Source organism: Meleagris gallopavo, chromosome 7 (assembly GCF_905368555.1).
Source record: "Meleagris gallopavo chromosome 7, MGAL_WU_HG_1.1, whole genome shotgun sequence".
Taxonomy (NCBI): Eukaryota; Metazoa; Chordata; class Aves; order Galliformes; family Phasianidae; genus Meleagris; species Meleagris gallopavo.
In genome coordinates, this window is record NC_139410.1 from 9,481,808 (window position 1) to 9,504,494 (window position 22,687).

The 22,687-nt window shown below is 39.1% G+C and overlaps 1 protein-coding gene across 1 annotated transcript in view; it reads right to left on the bottom strand.

Annotated features, from left to right (window-relative positions):
- ANKRD44 (ankyrin repeat domain 44) overlaps positions 1-22,687 on the bottom strand; it is a 109,307-nt gene that overhangs the window by 16,757 nt on the left and 69,863 nt on the right. The window contains 8 exon segments of the mRNA XM_085228593.1: positions 1,809-2,010; positions 3,861-3,932; positions 11,797-11,908; positions 12,913-12,996; positions 15,778-15,918; positions 16,938-17,006; positions 19,399-19,462; positions 20,825-20,907. Coding sequence (XP_085084719.1) covers positions 1,809-2,010; positions 3,861-3,932; positions 11,797-11,908; positions 12,913-12,996; positions 15,778-15,918; positions 16,938-17,006; positions 19,399-19,462; positions 20,825-20,907 — 827 coding nt within the window.

A 22,687-nucleotide genomic window follows, 5' to 3' on the forward strand; every position in this document is an offset into this window, starting at 1 on the left:
GTAATACCATATACATAACATGGAAACACTTCTGCAGGGCTGACGAATCAGTGACTCACAGGGGAAACAAAAAAAATAAGAAAAAAAAAAAAATCAGTTCTATCACCCAGCAGGAGGAAGAGAAATCAAAATTTGTGCACACTGATGTCTGAAAAAGATTTTGGTAAATGAGTTTTTGAGCAGATACTCCCAGGAAGACTTCAGAGCTAACCCCAAAATTGCTAAGCACTACAGACCCTGCAGGGAACATTAGTTTTCTCAATGGAGCTACAACACTACACTAGGCAAACATTTGCAATGCATCTCCCAAGCCAGAGAGAGTAAAGTCTGGTTGTAATAAAATTATACAGGGAACACATGATTTAGGCTAAGGAAATTCTCCATGTTATGAGGTCAAAGGAAGTCTTGTCCCCCAAGGGGAACAGACAGTAAAAAAGAAATACTTCATTAGCTGAATTATTTGTCTACTGAAGTAAAAAATTCCTTTGCTGAAGAGAGCTCTGCAGAGTCCTCTAATCTAATCCATAAGTTCAAGTCTCCTTAACTGTTGTGTTCAGCAATTCTGCTTCTGTAATAAGAAGGAATGAAGGCAGACACTGTTAAGAGGATGGGCACACCCATCTTGTTTCTTTCCAGTGAATGGTAAATGCATGCAAGTTTTCACTTGTGTGTGCAAACACATACTGCCACTTAAAGGATTAACTCAGCAAGAATTCTGTAAGATTTCTCACAATATGCCAATTTATCTCTTATGACTGCATTGCAAATAAGAGACAATGAATATCACTGTGGCACTATGCAGTTTCTAACAGGTGACATCATTCTTTGTTAAAACACTCCTAAACAAAATGTTTAAGAACAGTGTAACAAAAAGCACAGTATTACAAGTGGCTCTTTGTAATAGGTGGAGATGAAAGCTTTGTTGGAAGCTGTGCTGACTGCACAGAACACTGCACAGCTCTCATGGAAAGTCCCAGACAGCAGAGATTGTGTATGCATTTTATTCTGAGCAAGATGAAAAAATACAGAGAAAAAATTAAGTCTGAGAATTAAAAAACTCCCTAATCAAGTATTCATTTTTCTTCCCACTAGAGGTCACTGCTGGGTTGTACTGAGTCCTTGAACTAACAGCCAGAGGAGCAATATTCCCTCCGGCACTGCTGTGTGTTTAACCAACAAGTATATATTAAATAATAACTTTTTAATAATTGGCAAATCCTACATTTTCTAGTTAATTAAGCAACATGTTGTACACAACGTATGAAGAATGGAGCAACTCCTAACAACAGCAAATTCACAAGCTGGCTCAGGAGAAGAATAACATTTGAAAGAGGATGATTTTCTGTAACATTACCACTGAAACAGGCTGAAGGTTTTGAACACAGAACACTTTCATTGCCATCAAGGCCTGCCTGTATTTTCAATTATTCTTTCCTTAGGATAAGCAATGAAACAACTGTTCTCTCTTCCTCTCTTTTTTGGCTAAAGAACCATTAAGTGAAAGTGCTTTAGGAAAAACACCTCACATTTTAGAGTAGGTGTAATAGAGGTATGTAAAGCACAGCTGATCAGGTAAAGTCTGAGCAGTAATAGTGTGTGGAAAAGTAGGAGTTTCTGTGAGGGAAAATGGACCATGGGACAGAGGAAAAATACCACAAGAATGACAGAGTTAACTGCAAGATCACCTCCATGCACATCAAAATTTCTTCTCTTTAGAAGAAATAAGTACAGAAATAGTAGGTAGTTAAAGTTAGATGCATACATGCTATAGGCTTTGTATTTTAAGAGTAACACAGGAGCACACTCACCTGAAGCATGCAGAGGGGTCCTTTTGGTGACATTGTCTTTTACAGTGACAGAAGCACCCTGGCTGATGAGAGCTTCCACACACTCTGCATGCCCTTTAAATGCAGCCAGGTCCAAAGCAGTGCGTCCTTTCTCATCCTTAATATCCAGATCTACCAGAGACTGGAGCAGCACCTCCAAGGCTTGATGATGACCGTTATAGGCCTGGAAATATGAAATGAGTCATGTAAGGAACACAAGTCTTGTCTTTCAAAGACTTTCACATAGAACATGAATAAGATCTGTCATTGTGGGTCTCTTAAACACAATGGAAATGACAGTTTCTTGACTTCTCATGACTCTTCCATCATAAAAGGATTTTGCCAAACTACACTGCCACTGATACAAATAGCCAAGAGACTCAAAAATTCCTAGAGTTCACAGACAGTAATAATGATTTTTTATTTACTCTGCTTCTATTACAGTACAAGGTGGGGAATTTCAGGCAACAATTCACTTCAACACGGGCAAATCAACAATTCACTTTTCAGCTTGATACAATTAATGAAAAAAGAAGAGAAATACAAATATGAAATAACCAGACACCAATCTTCAAGGTTAAGTACTGTTGGAAGCAGTTTGCTCCTACTGATTGTTCTCAGAAGTACAAAAGAATGAGACAGAGCAGTTGCCAAGCAGTTGTTGCACTGCTAGACCAAGAAAATTACTTAAGGAAAGAAGAAAGGCAAAGGCAGAAAAAAAAAAGCATAAGGAGATTAGGGCACAGAAAATCCATATCACAGAAAACAGTCTTGATGCAATTGTTAGTCTTTCTTCCCTATTACAATTTCTTGGAAAACAACCAATAACCTGATTTTTGATACAGTTGAAGTGTGAGAAATAACAATGTTTTATGTTAATTTTTTATTTTTCCTTTTTTCTTTCTTTTTTTTCCTTTTTCCCCTGAAGTGCTTTAGGGGTGTCTCAGGTGAATGAAGAGCTGTTAATTGGTAACAGATACAACAGGAAAGACCTCTGGCAGTGTCCTTGCAAGGATTTTGACCAAGAAAGACCAGCGAGGAAATAAGCTTGCTGTCTGGCCAGGTGCAGGTCAAGTCCCTTCCCAGCACAAGAATTTGTGTTGGTGATAGAGCAAGCTGTAACCCCTATTTGGGTTTCAGACACTGTCCTTTCTGCAGTTTTCAAACTGTAGAAGAACTGGGAGAAGAACTTAGTGACAAATCTAGTCCCTTTTAAACCAACTTCTGGCTCTTGTTCCCTCAGATGAGGTATGGAAAATTCAAACACTAGGTAAGAGCAGTTCTGACCAGCTGGCAAACAGAGATACGATCACTACAGAACTAAAACATGCTCCTTTTCCAGTAAGCAAGTTTCTTCCCTATTGAGAAGAGAGCAGATTCATGGTGATGTTGAACAGTCAGTGTGGGGCCAGTCTGTGGAAAACATGTGAAGACAGCTCTCTCAAGCTGAGACCGTTCAGTTTAAAAAATAAAAGCATTAGAAGAACCTTATTGATGTGTCTGTACATCTGAGCAGGACAGCAAAAAAGACAGAGCCAGACTCTTCCCAGTGGTGCCCAGTGACAGCACAAGAGGCACGTAAAGGGAAAATTTAAACATAGGAAAATCCATTTAAATACAAGAAAAAACATTTTTACCATGAGGGTGTTCAGGTACTGGGACATACTGTATGCATTCCCACACCTAGCTGTGCACCAGACTATTTCTGCACACTGTCTGCAGCAGAACATCCCACTCCATCATCAGAGCCATGGAGCTCCAGCTCCAACTTTATAGACTGGTTACAAAAATTCGTAGCTTGCCATTTAATTTCATTTCAGTTTCTGTTTCTTCTATTACCTGAGTGCTATAATCAATAAGAGCGAAGAGCTTCAACTGCCAGAAACTCAACAATTCCAGTTCCGAATCTGTTTTTCTTACATCTAAGCCTACTTGTTTCAAAAACAAGTCTATGATTAAACCTGCTTCAAAGACAAAGATTAAAGAATTATTCTTTGAAATGATGATCCAACAATTTATACATCTCATACTTACAGCTAAATGCAAAGGACTTTTCGTAGTTGAAGAATCCGATTCCTCAAACATATTGCTGTTTTTTTCCAGAAGCTGAAAATGGAAGAAAAAAAAAATCTTTAAACATTTTTGTACAACTTAGGATAAGTTTTCATGATTCAGCAAACGAAAAAAAATTCTGATGTCTATAGTGAATATTGATGGGCAATTAAGAGTAAGTACTTTGTATTTACAGTAAAGTATTTTCAAGTCTTCTTACCCTATAGGATAGAGATACAAAAATAATTTGAAAGCGTTTAATGAACATCCTTATCCTGATCAGCAGTAAAAAGAATAATCTGTGGAGTAGAGCCCTCAGTCATTTTGCACTGCAAAAGTGCTGTTTCATGAATACACAAGTAATGCACATATAAGCCATTTCTGATTCAGCATTTTTTATAATTCTCATATATAATTTTGGTTGAGAAGAATTAGAACTAAGCTGCTAGCAATTTCACAGTCAGCTTTATACTTTATCAGAGTAAAACTTCCTTACATAGTCTTCCAGAGTGCAACACATCCTTGAACATAACCATGATTACAAAAATAAAAAAAATTAACATATAATAAAATGCATAATATGTTTATGATTTTCTACATTTCAAGGGATCCCAAAGCATTTTAAGGCTTACAAACAGGATATTTCTACCCAGTCAAAATGAGAAACTACGGAATTACAGTGACTAGCACCCCTCCACAAAAGCACATGAACCCTGGCAACTTACCCCACTGAGGCTGCAAAGAAAACTTCACATAGTACTGACAAAATATTGTGAATTCAACACTGTTGAGTAGCACTACTGCTGGCACGCAAGGCATTTTTACTTGAATACTACTCAAAGAGTTAGTCTCCAAAATCCTCTGTGACTGGAAATTAATGTTGTCAAAAAAAATTAGTAAGCAGAGACTGAAAAACATTTCTACAGTTTCAACTAAGTTTTTCAAACTTTTTTGAGAGAATAATTAGCTAACTCAAAAACTGAAAAAGGGGACAGTGGTGACAATCTGGACAATTCTGTGGTATGTCAACATGGAACGCTGTCCAAAGAAACTGGTGAAATTCTCTGGTAGGCACAGAAATTACCCAACTTGCACTGCAAGATGATGGTATACACTGAACTCACATTTGCCTAAACTTTCTATGTAACAAAATAGTCCTTAATAGACCTACATCAAAGATAATTTTTTCCAAAGCATCACAAATCATGTATTAAACAAAGAAATTAATCTGAAGCCTATTACAATAACAAAATACAACAAAACAAAAATATTCAGTAATTTTATTTGTGTATTTTGAACCTAGTAAAATATCTGGACAGAGAAAAAAAATGTGTCGATACAAATGCTACTCATAAGCGAGTGTGTGTATTAATATGCAATATGAATTCTAACACAACCTTGCAGATAGGGGGAAAAAAAAAAAAAAGCAAGTCCACATCATTTTTTTTTTTTTAGTAGATTTGGGGGAGAGTTACACAAACACAGCTGTTACAAACACATGGAGAGACCTCCAATTTAAAATATCATCCTTCTCTTGTATTTTAGATGGATGGAAATAGGATTAAGTGGCAACTCCGAACACATAGTCATGAATTTTCACTTACTCCAAACATGCTCTAAGTAGGTAATTATTTTAACTCTGATTTTCTCTACTGAGCAAATGAAATAAAAAATATCCAGACGTGAGTACAAAGCCTGTTCCCCAGTCTGCTTATTACTCACCTTTACTATGAGTCCACAAGGTGGGCACAGAAGACTATTTTAATTGCCTGTAACTACGCTGATCATCAGCTGTTGAAATGGGATGATGGTGGGATCAGAACCTTAGTACTTCCCTTAACCTGTCAGAGGGCTCTATGAGTCTTCTGGAACAAGGCAGATAACTGCCTTTCAAATAGATGGGAAAATTGACACAATTAAGGCTCAAAAGGAACAAATTGCAGGATTGGAGAGCTCCTCACAAAAGGCATCCCAATGGCTTAGTTAAAGCAGCTTAGACTAATGCAGACTAAGCTTAATGAGCTTATTACTCACAAGGATGAATGTCTCTATCATAAAGTCAAGCCTAAACGAGAACTTAAGAGTAAATCTGGTTGCTTCCTGATATGTGATCCAACAGTGCAAGAAGAGAAATCATAAAAGAAGATCAAGGGCACAGAATTAGTGATTTTCTTGTTTATCTCATCAAGCACAGCTTTCAATTAAAACTAATTCATGTGAAGGATACACACCACACTCAGACACAGAAAGTACCAGGTCTAAGTTACAAGGCAAACTCTGCAGCTTCACTAGCATTGCTATGGTTCTAAGAAAAAGGCATTTACAATACCTCTGTATAGGGCTGCTGAATCACGGCCTGAACCTCTGATTGATCACCTGAGGCAAGCAGTGAGTCAGCCACGGGAGCACAGGTGAAGGCAATTCACCTGTGCTGCAGGAAGGGGTGGAGCCTGGCTCCATCTCTCCTAGACCCATTTAAGAGCTGACTGCCAGTGGGGAAGGATCTCTTTTGGAGATCCACTCTACTGGAGTTTCCCTTGTGAGCCCAGGTTACGGGTGAGTTTCTGTTTCCTGCTTTGGTGTAATAACATCATAGCCAAGCTTTCTACTATACCATAACATCGGTATATCCATTAATTGTACAACCTCTCATATACTTGTTACAAGAATACACAAAACTCTCCTCAGGGTTCTAATTCCATTAGCATTACCTTCCACCTAAGAGCACCTTTGTAGGAAGCGATGCACACTGCGTGTTTTTTAAATAATAAAAAGTGTGAATTTATTTCTCAAAACAACCCAAGTATGCCGGCTGCAGTGCAAAACGTTCTTGCTGCAAGTTGGCCAAAGCACTTCTCTCATGAGAGGCAATAAGAACACATTACCAACGGCTCATGGTTGCAGCTGGCTGAGTGGGGAAGATCCCAGTATATCTTATGCTTCATTTCTTGTGCCATTAAGATAATGTCTTTCAGACTATTACATTTCTGCACCTCAGTCATCTGCAGATTTTAAGCGCTGTCAGAATTGTGCAGCTGCTGCCAGCCAAAGTGGTGGGCACTGTCCTCTCTGGTTAGGTCATCACCTCTTAAAAGATAAAGACCCCCGTTCTACCCTGCACTTCTCATAACAGCGTTTAGCACTGTACGTCATTATTTATTTTGGCAAGTCTACCTCACACTCAGGAACTTGGTGCTTTGGGAGTGAGATGCAGACAAAACAAGATAAAACATCAACTATTCAGTTCCACTGCTACCAGCTAATAGCACTACCAGGCTGCAGCTACCTCTCCTCCCGCTTCATGCAAAGATTAATAACATTCAATTCTCACAATTTTATTTGTACAGTAATGGTATTTACAAGCATAAGAAGACTTGCTGTTTGAATTTATTTTGTGCTTATAATATAGGATTACATGGATGAATATGGTGTGGGGTATTTAACTCCATTTGATTTTACTTTTTTTCCACTCTGACGCCTGCTGAAAACAGGCAAACATCTTCCCTTGAATAAAAGAGACTGATTACAGCCTGAAGACCCCAGCAGCCACACTCTTTCTGAGCTATACCGTCTAATGCAATGCCATACACCTCTCCCATTGGATTCAGTAGATTAGAAAGTCAGATATCCTGTCCACGTTTCCACTGAAACACCACACGCTCACAGACAGGTACTTCAGACAACAGCACAAGTCCATGCCTGAAGGGAAGCTGCAGCTCTGTGATCACCTTGTTACTCTCTGACAAAAGATGGCACATGTTAACAGCTTGCTTCTCTCTGTCAGGAAAAGAAAAAAAAAAAAAAAAGAAAAAAGAAGAAGAAAAAAATAGAAAAAAAATCCCTAAATCTGTCAGACAGAAAAAAGCCCTCCAGAAGATCCTAGGCAATACTGCTATTCTAGGAGCCAAAGTGCCACTCAGATGCAGACGGCAAATTCCTGCCCTCATACCAAGTTCAAAAGCAGTATTTAGCATTCTAATTTTGATTCTTAAAAGATTTTAAATTCAGTTTCCAAAGCAAAGAAAAAAAAAAGAAAAAAAGCCTAAGCCAAAATGCACTGCTGTAAGCTAACATATATTAGCAACTCTAGCGCATATAGGCTCCTACTGATAATTTAATCAGCATCTGCATATGTTCGATACATTCCCATCTTCTTTTGCATTCTTCTTTTAGAAAAAAAAAAAAAGGACACTAGAATAACCACAAGCTTCTTCTGCTAAGAAAAAACACGCAAGAAAGGTGTGCACAGCAGTGGGTTTGACAGAAAGGCTCCCTGGTTCTGATGCACTGAGAGCTGCCTGCACAGGCACCCACCCTCAGGTATCAGCTGGTGCTGATAACAGCCCTTCACTAAGCAGTCATCCAAACTCATACTCACGTTTTTCAGAATTGCTCAAAGTTATACTGCACGTAACCTCCCTTGAATTCTGTGCATAGGGAGTCTATTTATTTGAAATCTTGTCCTATGTATTTTTTGAGTCTTACCTAGTGTTTTCTTCATGAAAAGTAAGCACGTGAATTCCTACTTGTACCAACTAACTGCAGAGGAAACGTCAAGTTTCGGCACTGCATGTGGAACAGCAGCTCAGACATTCAAAGTTGTCATGGAGGAAAAGTTTTGGGAAGTTGGCACAAAGCACCATCACTGCTGCTGTCAGACAAAATTCTCCCTTTCAGAATGGCAGCGTTTGTCATGGAGACAGGGAGACATGCATAAAGGAAGAAAAACAGAGCACAGCCCTTTGAATGCAGGGATTCAGGCCATGAGGCAGACCAGGGGCTGCAGCAGGACAAGTGGCTGAGGCAGGACCTCATGTGGCAGACTGCTACTTCATACCTATCCCAACCACACATGTGACTTGCTCACCATTGACTGCTAGTGTCCTGCTCTCAGATGAATGAACCAACACATTCTTGTTGATGAACAGACAGAAAACCAGCAGCAGTTATATGAAAGACCTGGACGGTCTGTGACTGTAACTTCTCCACATGCAAGGGACTGAGCATGGAATACACAGCTTGCTACTTCCTCAATGCAACACCTGGTCTACCAAAAGGTGTGTCCTTGCTCTCAAACTCCACAGCACAGCCCTACAGGCTCTGCTAGCAGGAGATCTCCCAATGCAGATGGCTCTGCAGCTCACTGCTTTAGTCAGACGTATGGACCAAGATTTGCTTTTTCTCTCAGATATGGTTTTCCATTAAACCATGCCCTCCTCCCATTCTTAAGAGAATCGACCACTGTGCCAATTCAGTTTCTGCTGGCCAAAAATGAATTTCATTTGCTGATGAGATACGGAGAAGAGCAGATTAAAAGAAAATTAACCATCAGTACTTAGAGTCAGAGACGAGATGTCACTGCAAAGACTGACACTTCATTCCTTTTGTCTTGACATCAAAACATAAAGGATCTGACTGGCACTCCATGCTGCACTTCAACTTGCAATTGCAATTTCAGTCTTTCCATAGCAATAAGGATTTTGTGATGGATCATTTCAATGAAAAATAAACCTTTTTTACTCCTAACTACTATAGTTCACTTACATGATCAACTCTAATATACCAGCAAGTGATAGAGAACAACATCTCCGACTATCGAACACCAGAGAAGTCAGTCTCAATCTGAGCAAACATGATGTTATATTGTTAGAAGTATGAAAGCACATGAGAAAGACACAGCTTCACTTGCTCACAAGCACACATGCTCACCATTCAGTCTTTATGAATGGCTCGCTACAAATGTAGAAAGAATTCAAGAATCTGCTTCTGCTATTCTCTTTTTAGCAACATCACGTCATTCATTGCAAAGTGATATTCCAGGTAACCTAAGGCTCATCCAGAGAAGAGCTTCTGGCATTGAGCTCTGTGGTTGAACACACAAACACACACCTTAATGTAAAGGTAACTGCCCGCATCAATTCATGATTGTTACCAAATATCATCATACAAATATAATCTGGGTCTCTGTAACTCACTAGAACTCACTAGAACTAAGGGACAACTGCTCATTGAACAAAACAGAATCAATCTCTTCTGACAGTGGGTACAAAGATGATGATTCCAGTCCTGCTGGAGACTGAGCACAATTGCTTGCCAGAGTGCTCAATCTTCTGTATTTCAGAGATGAAATGAGATGTCTGTCAACCTCTCAACACCAGTGGCAAAATCCTGGTCCACATAATGCTCTGAGGTAGACAGCATAGGATGTAAATGGTCATTCACAGGTGTGTGGAAAGCATGCTGTATGGCTGTAACTTTGCGAGTGAGCCTTGGTCTTTGGTTTCTATACTGCAGCTCTAGTCACAAATATGTGAGGATTAACATGAAACAACACTGAATTCCCAATATGAATACAGAACTTTTGCTGCATTGCTGTCTCTCACCCATGGTTTGCATGTCACCCTTCAAAATGAAGAGAAACACAACACCTCCAATACGTGCTGCACTCCCAGCTCTTGTTTGTCTGGCATGCCTAAGTAACATTGGGAATTTACAGCAGATTTGTAACTGCTATGTTGTGAGAAAGTGTGCCAGCAGCAAGAAAAGAGACCTTCTCCTGTGCTTGCTCTGCACCTAGGGGCACACAAGGGCTACAATACCAAGGTTGAAAGAGAAGACATTGTTGCAGAGAGCTCTGCTCACACCAGTCCTGCAAGAATCCAGTGATAAGACAGAAGTGAGGCTACAGTACACCCTGCCGGAGCCATACAAGCATAGGCTTGTACACTGCACAAAACAAACTACATACACACCCTTCAAAGGCCAAGAACATTTGCTTTTACTCCAAACCCACAGTGGATGCAGGAGAGGACTCTCTGTCCCCAAGGGGCAGAGCCACATTAGAGTATCTCCAGGAGACAGCTCAACAAGGAAAGGCCGAACAGCTGCCACAAGCAAAACCAAGCAGTGATCTTCCAAGTGTCCTAATTATAATTGTGCGTGCAGGTGGGAGCTAAAAGGCTTTAACCTGGAGCTGTGACCCAGGCTGGGCAGCTGCAGGATCTCTCAGAGGTGGCAGCGACTAACAGTGCCGGTGCATGTGGGATGAAGGCAGCACATTTGTGTGTAAGTCCTCTTCAATTATTAAGCACTTTAATTCTTTAACAAGGAAAGAACAAACCAAACAACATAAAACACTGAACAGTGCAAAGCGCCCTTACTCAGGTCTGAACATCTATACAATTTTCTACCTTTTCTTTTTTTTTTTTTTAAAGCAGAGCCTATTTATATCTGACACAACAGTGTTGGATCCCCCTGTATAACAAGCTGTTCAGTTAACATCCATTTTCACATTTTTATGGATTTATTTACTTACAATTCCCACTCTACAATAAATGCTCACTATGAATCTCCCAAATCCAGTATTTGGCTGAACATTTTGGGCTTCTTGGAAGATGCAATTTCTAATCACTCAGATGCAACAAAGTGGAAACACACCAACAACCACATGGTTCACAAGATTGATTATGGTTTATCAGCTTTATCATTGCTGCTATTGTTTCTTCAGGGGCAAAAACACAGTGTAGGTATGCAGCTAATAAAAGCTCTCAGCACACAAGCCTGATAATGTGCAAACATCCTCATACACAGGGAACTACTCCTTATTACTGTCACAAACATTGGGAATATTTCCATCACGGTAAAAAATAACCAGAGCTCCACTCACATTCAACATTTAAGCACCAGCTTGTTGAACAAAGACTGGTTTAACAAAACTATCATGTCTTTAAGATGTACCTGGTTGCATATTAGTTGCACTTTACTAAGTTTACTGCAAGTTTTCACAGAACCACCAATTTCCAGAACCGTGAACTCAAATCATAAACTTCAGATGAATTCATAGTACTGGGATATTCATACACACATACATATATCTGTATCAGTATTTAAGAGACCTCTCAACCGTCTGAGCGCTCACCAGTTCCAAACACTGCCTGTGTCCGTATGCAGCAGCATAATGCACAGTGTTGTACCCCTCTTTGTCTTGGATGGATGGATTGGCATCATTCTGTAGAAGGAACTCCAGACACCTGTGAACAATGCATTAGTTTAAATGAGAACTCTCAATATTTAACAGATCTATCCCTCACTGCAAGTAGGAGTGGCACTGCAGACAAGCAGCCCATTTGGTGTTTCTAACACTACTTCAAAGCATTTACAGGTTTCCTTCCTTTTCATCAACTGCTCCCTCCATTCAACTTTTTTTTGTTTTGTTTTGTTAAACATTAAGATCCCCCCTCATCTTTGAACATCTTCCTAAATGTTAAACCCTACCTTTGCTGCTACTCTGGATTCCAAAATGGCCTTCTATTAAAAGACTGAAAGAAAACTCTGTATCATGATGTAAACAGCCCATTTCAGAAAGCCAGAACTGCTGTTATATGCAAATTCTCTAACCACACTGTTGGCCTCCAACCACATACTACAGCAAAATATAAATTGGATTTTACTGAGTTAATTTCCCAGTATGTATGTATATATTTTCTTCTTTCCCGGCATTTTTAAAATCATTTTTTCCAAAAGATCCCATATTTTCTTCTCAGCTTCTATCATTTTTTCTTATACCACCAAGAAACTTGTCATTATTACGTTCTTCAGTAACTTGTAATTGTTAGTGACTATAAGCTGTCATACAGAAAAGAAAATTTTTAAAATGAGAAATAATCAATATGCAGCTATATGAAAATGCTAGCCCAAGCAAATACACTGAAGCAGACATTAGCTAACTTATCTTTGCAACATATATACTCAATACGAAGTATTAAAATAAAACAGCGCATGTTACTGATGAATTATTAAATTACTGAAGCTGTTTATTTTCCATTAAGGAAGAGCAACAGGCACAGAAGCAGAAATATTAGGGAATATGCACATAAAAGAGAGTACAGAGATTTTTTTCCTTAGGTTAGCTCCCATTAAAGCCAATTGTGTCTAGCAAAAAGCAATGAATGAGCAAAAGCAGGGTGTAAGCTGCAGTGCAAAGCAATGGCTTTCTCCAGAAATGAAGTTTAACTTCTTTACTGACACCACTTACAGTGCAGCTTCTTTTTCCTTCATTTCACTGGTTCTTTCAAGTTCTTCAGCATTTTCATGGGAGTTACCTAAAATATTCTTTCTTCTTGACATAAATGACAGAAAAATGCAACTTATTTTCAAAATATGAGTGATTTTGATGCAGCGTGCTACCCATCCCCAATTTCCTTCACATGGAGTTGACCTCTTCCAGCCAAAAGTAAAAAGCTACATAAGCTTAGTGAGTGTACTACCTGGATCTGCAGATAATACGTTTTGCAAACAATGGAAACAACAACAGCATGGAAGTTTATCATCTTCCAAGTCAGTGTCAAACAAGAAAGCCACCAGAGAATTCTGGTTTCTATCAGGAACTGTTTAGTCACTAATACTGAATTAGTCTATCTTTAATCAGCTTTAGCTGTGTTGCTGACTCTTCTCACTTTCTGTGAAATGTCTTGGCAGCACTGTGAGATATCTCAGATTCCCAGATGTCTGGTCAGATTCTTTGGATTCTTCAAAATTGCTTAGTATGTCTTCATACTCCTGCACACCCGGATCATTTTTGGCATCTCTGTTTCCCAGCTGGGTGGATGGCAGCCAGAAGATTGTGATCTGTGAGCTTATGGGCATGAGCCTGTGATTATGAATTACCTTGGACACCAAGGCCAACACAGAACGCAAGCTTCCCAATTGCTACATACCATTATAGATCAGTACGTTGGAGGGTCTGAAGGACAGTTTGCTAAATTCAATCCCTATATAACACATGTATTCCAGACTGAATTTTGCACAATGCAGAACAATGCATTTTTTCCTTATCAGGTTATTTCCCATACGTATTTTCAAGATTTGACTTTCTTTCTGTGGATGCTTACAGTAAGACACTGCTCCACAAAATATGTTTGATGGTCACTAACTCAAAAACAAATCTTATTTATCTATTAAAAAAATCCTAACATTGTAAACACATAGACAGTAATCGTGTACCATGTTGAAACAAGACGCTCAACCTCAGAAAAGCCATTGGAGGTAACTGTACTGAGACTGCTCGCATATCAAGTGAAAGCCAAACCCACATTTATTTTCAGCTAACAATAAATTAGTGAGATCCCAATATAACATTCCCTGAACAGAGTAAGCTATCATCAGGAAAAACAATACATACTCATAAACTTGAATAATCTATTTAATGTAAATGCCCATGTTGTTTCCCCTGCAGGAAAGGAGTATTTTCTGAAGTCCATATGCAACAACACTTACCAAATCAGATGAAACAGTAGGACAACCTGGTTGTACAAAGACTTCTCTCTAATCATTAACTGCCCACATTCAAAGTTAAATGAATATTCTTTGGACTAAGATTGTCAACTTTGAGATTTTGCCATTGTTCAGCAGAAAAAAAATAAATATGCTGACCTACAAAATCATGGACTGTATATAACATCTCATCTAACAAGGCTTCTTCCAAAACATCTCCAACTGGAAAATTTAATGAGAAGACAACATAAGAATCAATTTAGATTTAGAATCTGAGGGCAAAGGCAGCCAAACATTCCTACAGTGCTCAGAGTCTGACTAAACTAAGATTTTTATTTATTTATTTATTAAATTACAAATTACCATTGGAAGCAACTATACCCTAAAGTTAGCCAAAAGGTTGTTTACATGCAGGAGCATAATATATAAATAGTCAAAAGCTGAAAATACATATTGAATCACAATTCTCAACACCCCAAATAACATTACACCCTGGCAAGATTTAATTAGAAACAGCCAGTGGTGAAAGCCTTCAAACAAGCCTACTCAGCATGCAATGCCAAGAACAATCTTCTGAAGATCCTGATGCCTTCTTACCAGTACATTCTGGTTTTACATTGACAGGGAAGACATTTTTGATACCAGTATTACCACAGCAAATGAAGCAAATGTTGAAGAAGCTACTGACCTACACTTATGGTATCCAAACCTCTGCTTTGAGCTTAAGGAGAAGTCTTCCAAAAGTGCTTTTGGGGTGGTATACTGCTGGGAATAAGCCATACTTTTTATGTTTTGGTTTGGTTTTTGTTCCCTCCTTTTAACCAGACCTCACTATATAAGAAACTAGGAAAATAGTTCCTGAGAGTCTGAAGAGACAGATAAGATGGGATGATTTAAAATAAATACAGGTCCCTATCAGTTTTAAGAGACAACTAACAGGATAACTGAGGCTGTTTCATGCAGTATGTTATAGAAAAGAGATTGCCAAAATATGCAGAAACTCTATTCAGTAACCTCCGGATATTTAAGTTTTGCAGCTGTTTTCCCCTTCCAAACTTTTCTCAGAAGAACAGTTCTGCATTCTGCCAAAGGATATTCCCCAGGCCTCTCTCTCTTTAGTCTCTAGAAAGTAACCTATTTGGAGAAGGTAGGAGTTTTTATCAGCTCTGACAGTGGGGAGAGTGATGGGTAAGATCTATTTGCTTTTGCCAGAAAGTCTATCAGAATGGCCAACTATCTCTGCAGTCCACCTGGGAAAACTCCTTCTGCTGTCTCTTTTTCCATTCTTTCTGATGCACTTGCAAAGCAACACAAAACTCTCTGAGCTTTCCCTTGTGAGGAAACCACACAGAAGAAAGACAGTATGTAGTAAAAATAGTTCATTAGGACAGAGGGGCTGTAAAATCATGTGTTACCTCAAAGGTAAACTGCAGGGTTGAGGTGCCACATCACCTGAGGATCTGGCTTACAGGCACAGCAGTTCAGTGTGGAGTTGATGTATACATCTGAGAGAAATTCCTGTGCCAGCCGAGTCATTTTTTTGGTTCAAATGGCACAGAGTCATGAAGAGAATAGAACATTTGATTTGGAAAAACACTGAACAAGGAACACAGACAGGCTCTCTTACTTTCGGTCCATGTCAGAAGCAGCAGCATAGTGCAAAGGGGTGCGTCCCCAGTCATCAGTTTCATTAATATTGGCTCCTGTGGTCACCAGTGTCTCAATACAGTGGAAATGACAATTTGCAGCTGCGTAGTGCAAAGGTGTCCTGGAACATAAGTGACAGTTTGTTACTTTGTATTCCAACATGCACTGCTAAGGATAACAATAAACCTTAACTACTGCTGCATTCCTACAGACTTCCAGCAGTCAAACTCAGCACCTTACATTACCATGATGAAATTCAAAGTTATGCAAATTTAACAAATTAGTGTGCTACTAGGAAGTTTTGATACTCCTACTGAGCTTAAAAGCATACAGATCCACATTCTGCATCTTGGAAGCAGACTACTGCTTTGCATTCACACTAAATTGCTTCAGCTGGGAGTCAGGGCAGAGCAGGACAAGCTTCACAGCACCTTGATCAGTGGGAACTGCTATAGTTCTCAGAGAACCATACCAACTGAACAGAGTAACTGAGGCTTTGTTATTCCCTCTCTTACAGTTGCCTTTCTTTTTTTAAAATAACACATATATAAACTTCTTTTGACACAATGTGCCAAAACAAATAGTGCTATTAAGTCAGCTACAGCTCTTCTCCCATTCCAATTCCACCAGTAGGCTTTGGAGAACCTGGTTTGGAAAACATCTACCTTGTTGAAAAACACAGAATAAAACACCAGACAGATATTCTGCAACAAAGAGCGAAACCCATTTCTGGCATAGCAACACTCTTAACAACACTTCATACGGAGGAGAAAACAGTAAAAATGTAAAAGATAGGTAGCACATCAAATAGCAGCAGTCCTTCCCATCATAACCCAGGTGCTGACTTGGGCACACAAGCACAAGAATTCAGGCAATAAGAAAAGCAATAACGAAAAAAAAATCAGTGATATTTTTAAAACAGAAAGCTCAAGAGGATGGGATGGCTTTTATGTATTTAATGAAGTCTGCACCTGTTTGTTTGGCGTAGAACTGTAGCAGCAGCTTTGCAGGGAACGTCAAACTCCCACTTTATTTTACTGCCATTGTTCATGAAACACATGATATCCAGACTGAAGTGGTCTTTCATCCTTGCCTGCTAGATTTCTAATTTTTTTTAAATGAGTTTCAGTATTTACGTACCTCCCATGTTTGTCCTTCTTATTAAAATCTGCTCCACTGCTTTGCAAGAGTTTTATACATTCAACATTACTGAAAAGAGAAGAAAACCAAAGCATGAACAAAGCAGAAGCTTACATCTTGGTTGTCTCCCTCCCTCCAAAAGGAAAAAATTGGTTTGTTTTTCTAACTATTTGCAGTACAAAATCAGGATATAGATAACTATAACCTGAAATCCAGTCACAGCAAACAGAAAATGAAGTTTCAGAAATTATTTCCTTTGTTTCTAGAAAACCTTGGACTTCTGCAGAAGAAAAATTAATTTTCTGAAGAGAAAGCAGTAAATATGATTTGAATTCACTGCATTTGGAGATTTTCAAAGGGGCCTGTATTCTAACACTTCCCACGCTGGAATGGTATTTTATGAGAGGACTTTTTAAGTTGGTGCTAGCTGATAAAATGCCAGTCTAATAATGAAGAGGTGACATTTAACGAAATCCACCTCCTCTTGCAAAGCTGCAGTGGTGTGCTAAAATCCTGTTTACTTTAGTGAGATTCCACACAAGAGTCACTTTTAGGTTTCTCAAATCATTTGTTGGCAATTGATAGATTTAAGCATGTCTTTATGTGCTTTGCTGAATAAGGAGCATTAACTATCTAAACTATCTATGATTGTCACATTAACATTGCTTTTATATAAACAGATGAGTTAGGCTCCATTGTTTTTCTCTTTTTTAATCTGTTGAAAGTATTCACCACATCCTAACTTCATCTCATTTAAAGCCACGTGAGTTTTAATAAAAAAATATAATAGCTGAATACTCATCTATTTTGTAGTTCAAGAGAGTAAATGTATGACTCCAAGCCAGAAAACAACATAAAGAAGCATATCACTTTGCAAGACTTCCTTGTCATTAACAGGGACAATAAATCATTCTGTTCACAATCAAAATGAGCAAGCCTTAAAGTATGTCCTTTTCCTCAAGCCCATACAACTCCCATTAATGTAATGGGAGTAACAGGTACGTGCAAGGAAAAAAACAATGTTTTTTGCATAGCTCCAACTCCAAGAAAAAAAAAAAAAGACTGGATGCAAAATGTCAGAATGTTGGCATAAGTTCATCCCTACTCAAAATTGCTATTCCATAAAATAACTGCAAAACACTCATCACAACATATTAAAATAGAAACATTTGTTAGTGATGACAATTGTAGTAAGCCACTGGAAAAATACAGCTTATTTTCATAAGCCTCTTTTGCTTCTTATGAAATTTCTCCTTCACTCTCTTTTGGACTTTCAGATGGTTTTTATTATTCTCTTGGGGTGCAGCCTTATCGAAGGGGTAGTATCTGAAGTGTACTGTAATAATCCCCATCGAAGTAAGGGTCACACCCCCTTCATTAATTAACAGAAGACAAGTATCAACAAGAATAATGCCATAAAAATAATACAACCAGCATTTGGATCAATTTCATTAGCTGTTTGTAATAATGACAATTTTGTGATATATGTCTTTTAATACACCAGGAAAAAAAAACAACTTCCAGAAAGACTGCCAAGTATGTACCACTGATGACCATTTCTGCTTGCTATCATCACAGAGAATCCCAGGTGGTTCTAACCAAGGTCTCCATTTCAGCTGTTTTCTGAGCCATAAAGTTCTCAACAGAAGAGTCAAAACTCAGTGTTTGCCAAACGTTTTGTCCATTTGCTACGTTAACTTCACAGTGCTCCACTGACAATAATTTGGAAATATTTAACTGATTGCATGCCACATTTACAACATAAATTGATACATTTCAGCTTTTATTTGTCTCCATTCCCAGGCTCTGGGCAGAAATACATTATACTAAAAGGATAACAATCTTGGCTCTCTAATCTGGTAGGGCTTTTTAATTTCATTTTCAAACTTGCACCTGAGAATTGGGAGGGAGATGAGCTGCATTTGGACTCCGAGGTTGCATGCTCAAGTACCAGGCAGCAAATATAAGTGCATCCTCGTGTTTACAGGCAAGAATGCAGCCCAGATGAGAAGGTTAGCAATAACCGTGCTGTCAGCTGCATCTCAGGAGTCACACCTCCTTCTCCTTACTCCACATTTTGCTTTAGGAGCTGACAGTTTCCTACTGACTGATAGCCCTCACCAACAATTATGGCCAATACATGGATCTGGGTGAGTACACAGCACTCCTACCCAAACTGAAGCAGTTTTGACAGGGACATGAGAATGAATTTTCACTCTGTGTCTGAAACTCATGCCTCAATCACAAGTCAGCTGTTTGTTGTTGAGATCAGACCACCTTCTTTGTTTTACAAGCAAGCAACATGAGCATGAGGGCGATGTCAAAATACCATCCCAGATGACTCAAATTTGACATTTGTGGCTGGCACAGCTGAATTGGTATGACCCAAATCTGCAATGGAACTACAAAATAACTTGTATCAGCTATAGTCTGTGTACATTCTCTAGTCACAACTACTCACCCTCCTGCAGCGGCAGCGTGGAGGCATGTTCTTCCAAAACTATCAGGGGTGTCTATTTCAAAGCCTGCAGACAGCACGTGCTCATTACTAAACAAGGACACTATGCTATACTTTTGTCCTAGTTAAACCACAAGAAACATTGCAGAGACAGAAGAATCAGTTAGTTAGAAAAAAACAGAACACAAGCAACTACAGTCAGAAAAAGGTTGTCACGGAAATGGCGAGTGACTGCTCCACTTTGGCAGCTCTATAAAAAGAGTTGCAAAGTCAACGAGAATTTAGTTCTGCATCCAGCTCTGCACCACATCCCTACTGAAAAGCATGTGGCAGACGGAGGCAGATAGTTGAGAGAACTGCTACAGCAGGACATGAAGACAGAAAACATGAAGAAATAAGAAAAACCACAGAGTCAGCCTGAACATGAAACAGGACCAATTCTATTGTGTGTGGTTTTTAGACTGGCTTTAGTTTTTGGAAAGAGGCTTCCAGGAGCATGCAGGGATAGTCATAAAGACGCACAAGGCCCAAGATAAAGCCTGGCAGCGGTAACTCTGGTCACCCAGAAGTTTTGTTCTCTTTCCTGATCTGGTGGTCAAGGTCAAAGCATACCAGTAAAGGGGTATATAATTATTATTTTTCACATCTTTTTTACACACTACAGGACTCATACTTATGAAAAAAAAAAAAGTAGTCGTGGGACATTTTGTACATTAAGCAATGAAGCAATTTTTTTTTTTTTTTAAGACAGAAAATGATCTGCCCTGTTTTTAGATGGGTTTTTGTTTTATCTATTTATTTATTTTTAACACAGATGAACTCTTGCCTGGAAAAAAAGAGATTTGGCCTCTGATAACTGCCCTTTTTAAAACAGTTGGGTCAGCAAACTCCTGCTGTTTTTGCATTGGGTTCTGATGAAGAACCCAGGACTGTTCTTCAGACATGGCACCTTCACTAAGCTTCCCCTCTTGTCCACATCGAATTCTGGCCAGCCTCACTCCTTTACTCTGACCAGACTGTGAAACACACTTTAACTGTAACTAAGATACACCATCATCAGTAAGATGCCAAAACTTGAAGCCTGCACTTGCACAGGGAGGTAATTTCTTGAGCCATTTCATTTTGAACAAAATGAAAAGAACAAAACTGACACTCATACTCCTATAATTTAGAAAAGGGTCCCAAGCTTTCTCCTTCTCCCTGGTATAAAAACTCTGTGTCTGCCAGGAAAAAAGGGCTTTGTGCATGAACAATCCAGGATGCAAGGAATTACCAGCATGCCATTAGGAAAACCCTGCGCATGCCGAACACCACACCAGGCAGCAGCACAGGAAGTCTTTCATTTCAACAGTTCACAACAATGAGCATAAAGGGGCTGTAAGCAGCACAGATACATTACTGAGCTCCACTGATTGTTAGGTTTACTTACCCGAGGACAACAATTTCCTACAGCAATCTGAGTGAGCATTCAGTGCTGCTAGGTGCAGAGGAAACATGTTGTGGATCCCACACCTGAAAGGCACAACAGCCTCATGAGATGGGGTCTTGTAAAAATACAGGTGGCATACAAACACTACACATGAAAAAGTCCTTCCAAAGAGGCTGCATTTTTGATCCTGCCTTGCTAATTTTATCTATATTTCCTAACTATCCTGCTCAGGAGTTAAAATTAATTCTGATACAGAAAAATCTTGGCACTATGCTTTGAACAGAATGCAGGAGGAAGGTTTCTAAAAATGTGAAATGAAAGCTTCTGTAAGGGGGATAGCGAGGGGGCAGAGTCAATCTCCCAGTGTGGGATACATAGATCTGTTCATCAGCTATGTATATTGCAATGACATTCTGAGGGGTAAAAGTAAATACCAAAAGCTTCTCTGCATTATTTCTGAAACCCATTTGTACAGTTGTTATCTTGCTTTAGACAACTCTCACTTGAGTTTTCAAAAGCTTTCTTTTCTTCCCTCACCACAGGGCTGGAGCACCAGATGACTTCTCTTCATGCTTTCCTTTAGAGGGCTGTGATATTTAGGGTTTTCCTCCCACACCCAAACAACTGATCATCTATAATCCTGTTTGCTCCAGCTCCTGTCCTCACACACTCTTTCACTCTCCCTTCCCTTTGCATACACGGCCCTCCTTTCAATTACACTATAAACTCCTCAGAGCAGATATATTGGGTCAAACAAAAGAAAACCAAAGCAAAACAAGAAAGTAGACACCTATCATTAAGCTAAATCTGCATCAGGCAGTCACATTCATTTTTCAACAAGCTGAGCACTCAGCAGCTGTTACTGGCACCCACAAATCATCCCAGCTCAGCCCCTGAACATGCCACCATTCACCATCTTAGAAGATTTCTTAGTTTAGACATCTTGGCTTCTGTCACTTAGCGCTGTGTTTTGTGCAAAGTATACAGTTATTCTAGAAATGCTATTGCAGGCAGTCCCATAAGTGCATACAAACACGGAACCTTAAACCAACCATCTCACCAAGATCATAACCTAGTGCCTGCTTCAGCAGATACATTTTTGGAAAATGACAAACACTTGAACAACAGCAGATGGATTCCTATTGGAAAGACAGTCGGCGGATGGAAAGCACCATCACCTCACGAAAGATTTTGGATACGGACAAAAGACAAACAACTTTTTTTCCTGTAAGGTTCACCATAAATCATAATTACTAATGATACTTTAAACAAAGAAGTGTGAATGTTAATAAAGATGTCTCGTTCTCACCAACATTTTACACATATGTATTTATCCAATACTGATTTATTTTTAAAAACATTATGCTTTTCAGAAGCCACAGTTCCATCCCTCCTCGGTCTTCACATTAAATTTGTCCTCCTTGGTGCTTTTCTACATTAAGGAGCAAAATGGGGGGCTACACAAATTTTAATTCTTCCATTGTTCAGCATCTACATTTTAGAGTAAATCTCTTTAAAGATGATCTGTCAGTCTGTTCTTTTAAAGGAAACAGCACAAGCTCCACTGAGCTGATGCATCTGTATAAAAAATTATTTTTTAGCTGTGCAGTCATTTATTTAAGCCAACATTGGACACTCTATCTTACCACATTTCTTCCTACACCCATTTCCCTCCATCTCCTCCTCCACCTAGTTATCTCAAGTAATATTTTTCATCTTTTAGGTCAAGATTTCCACCCAGCACGTGTTTTGGCTGGTTTCCATCGAAATACACCATCTGCACATCTGCTAACCAGCCACGCTTCAACAGCACTGTTCACAGTGGTTCCTCCCACCTCTTACATATCTCCTCCTTAAAACACA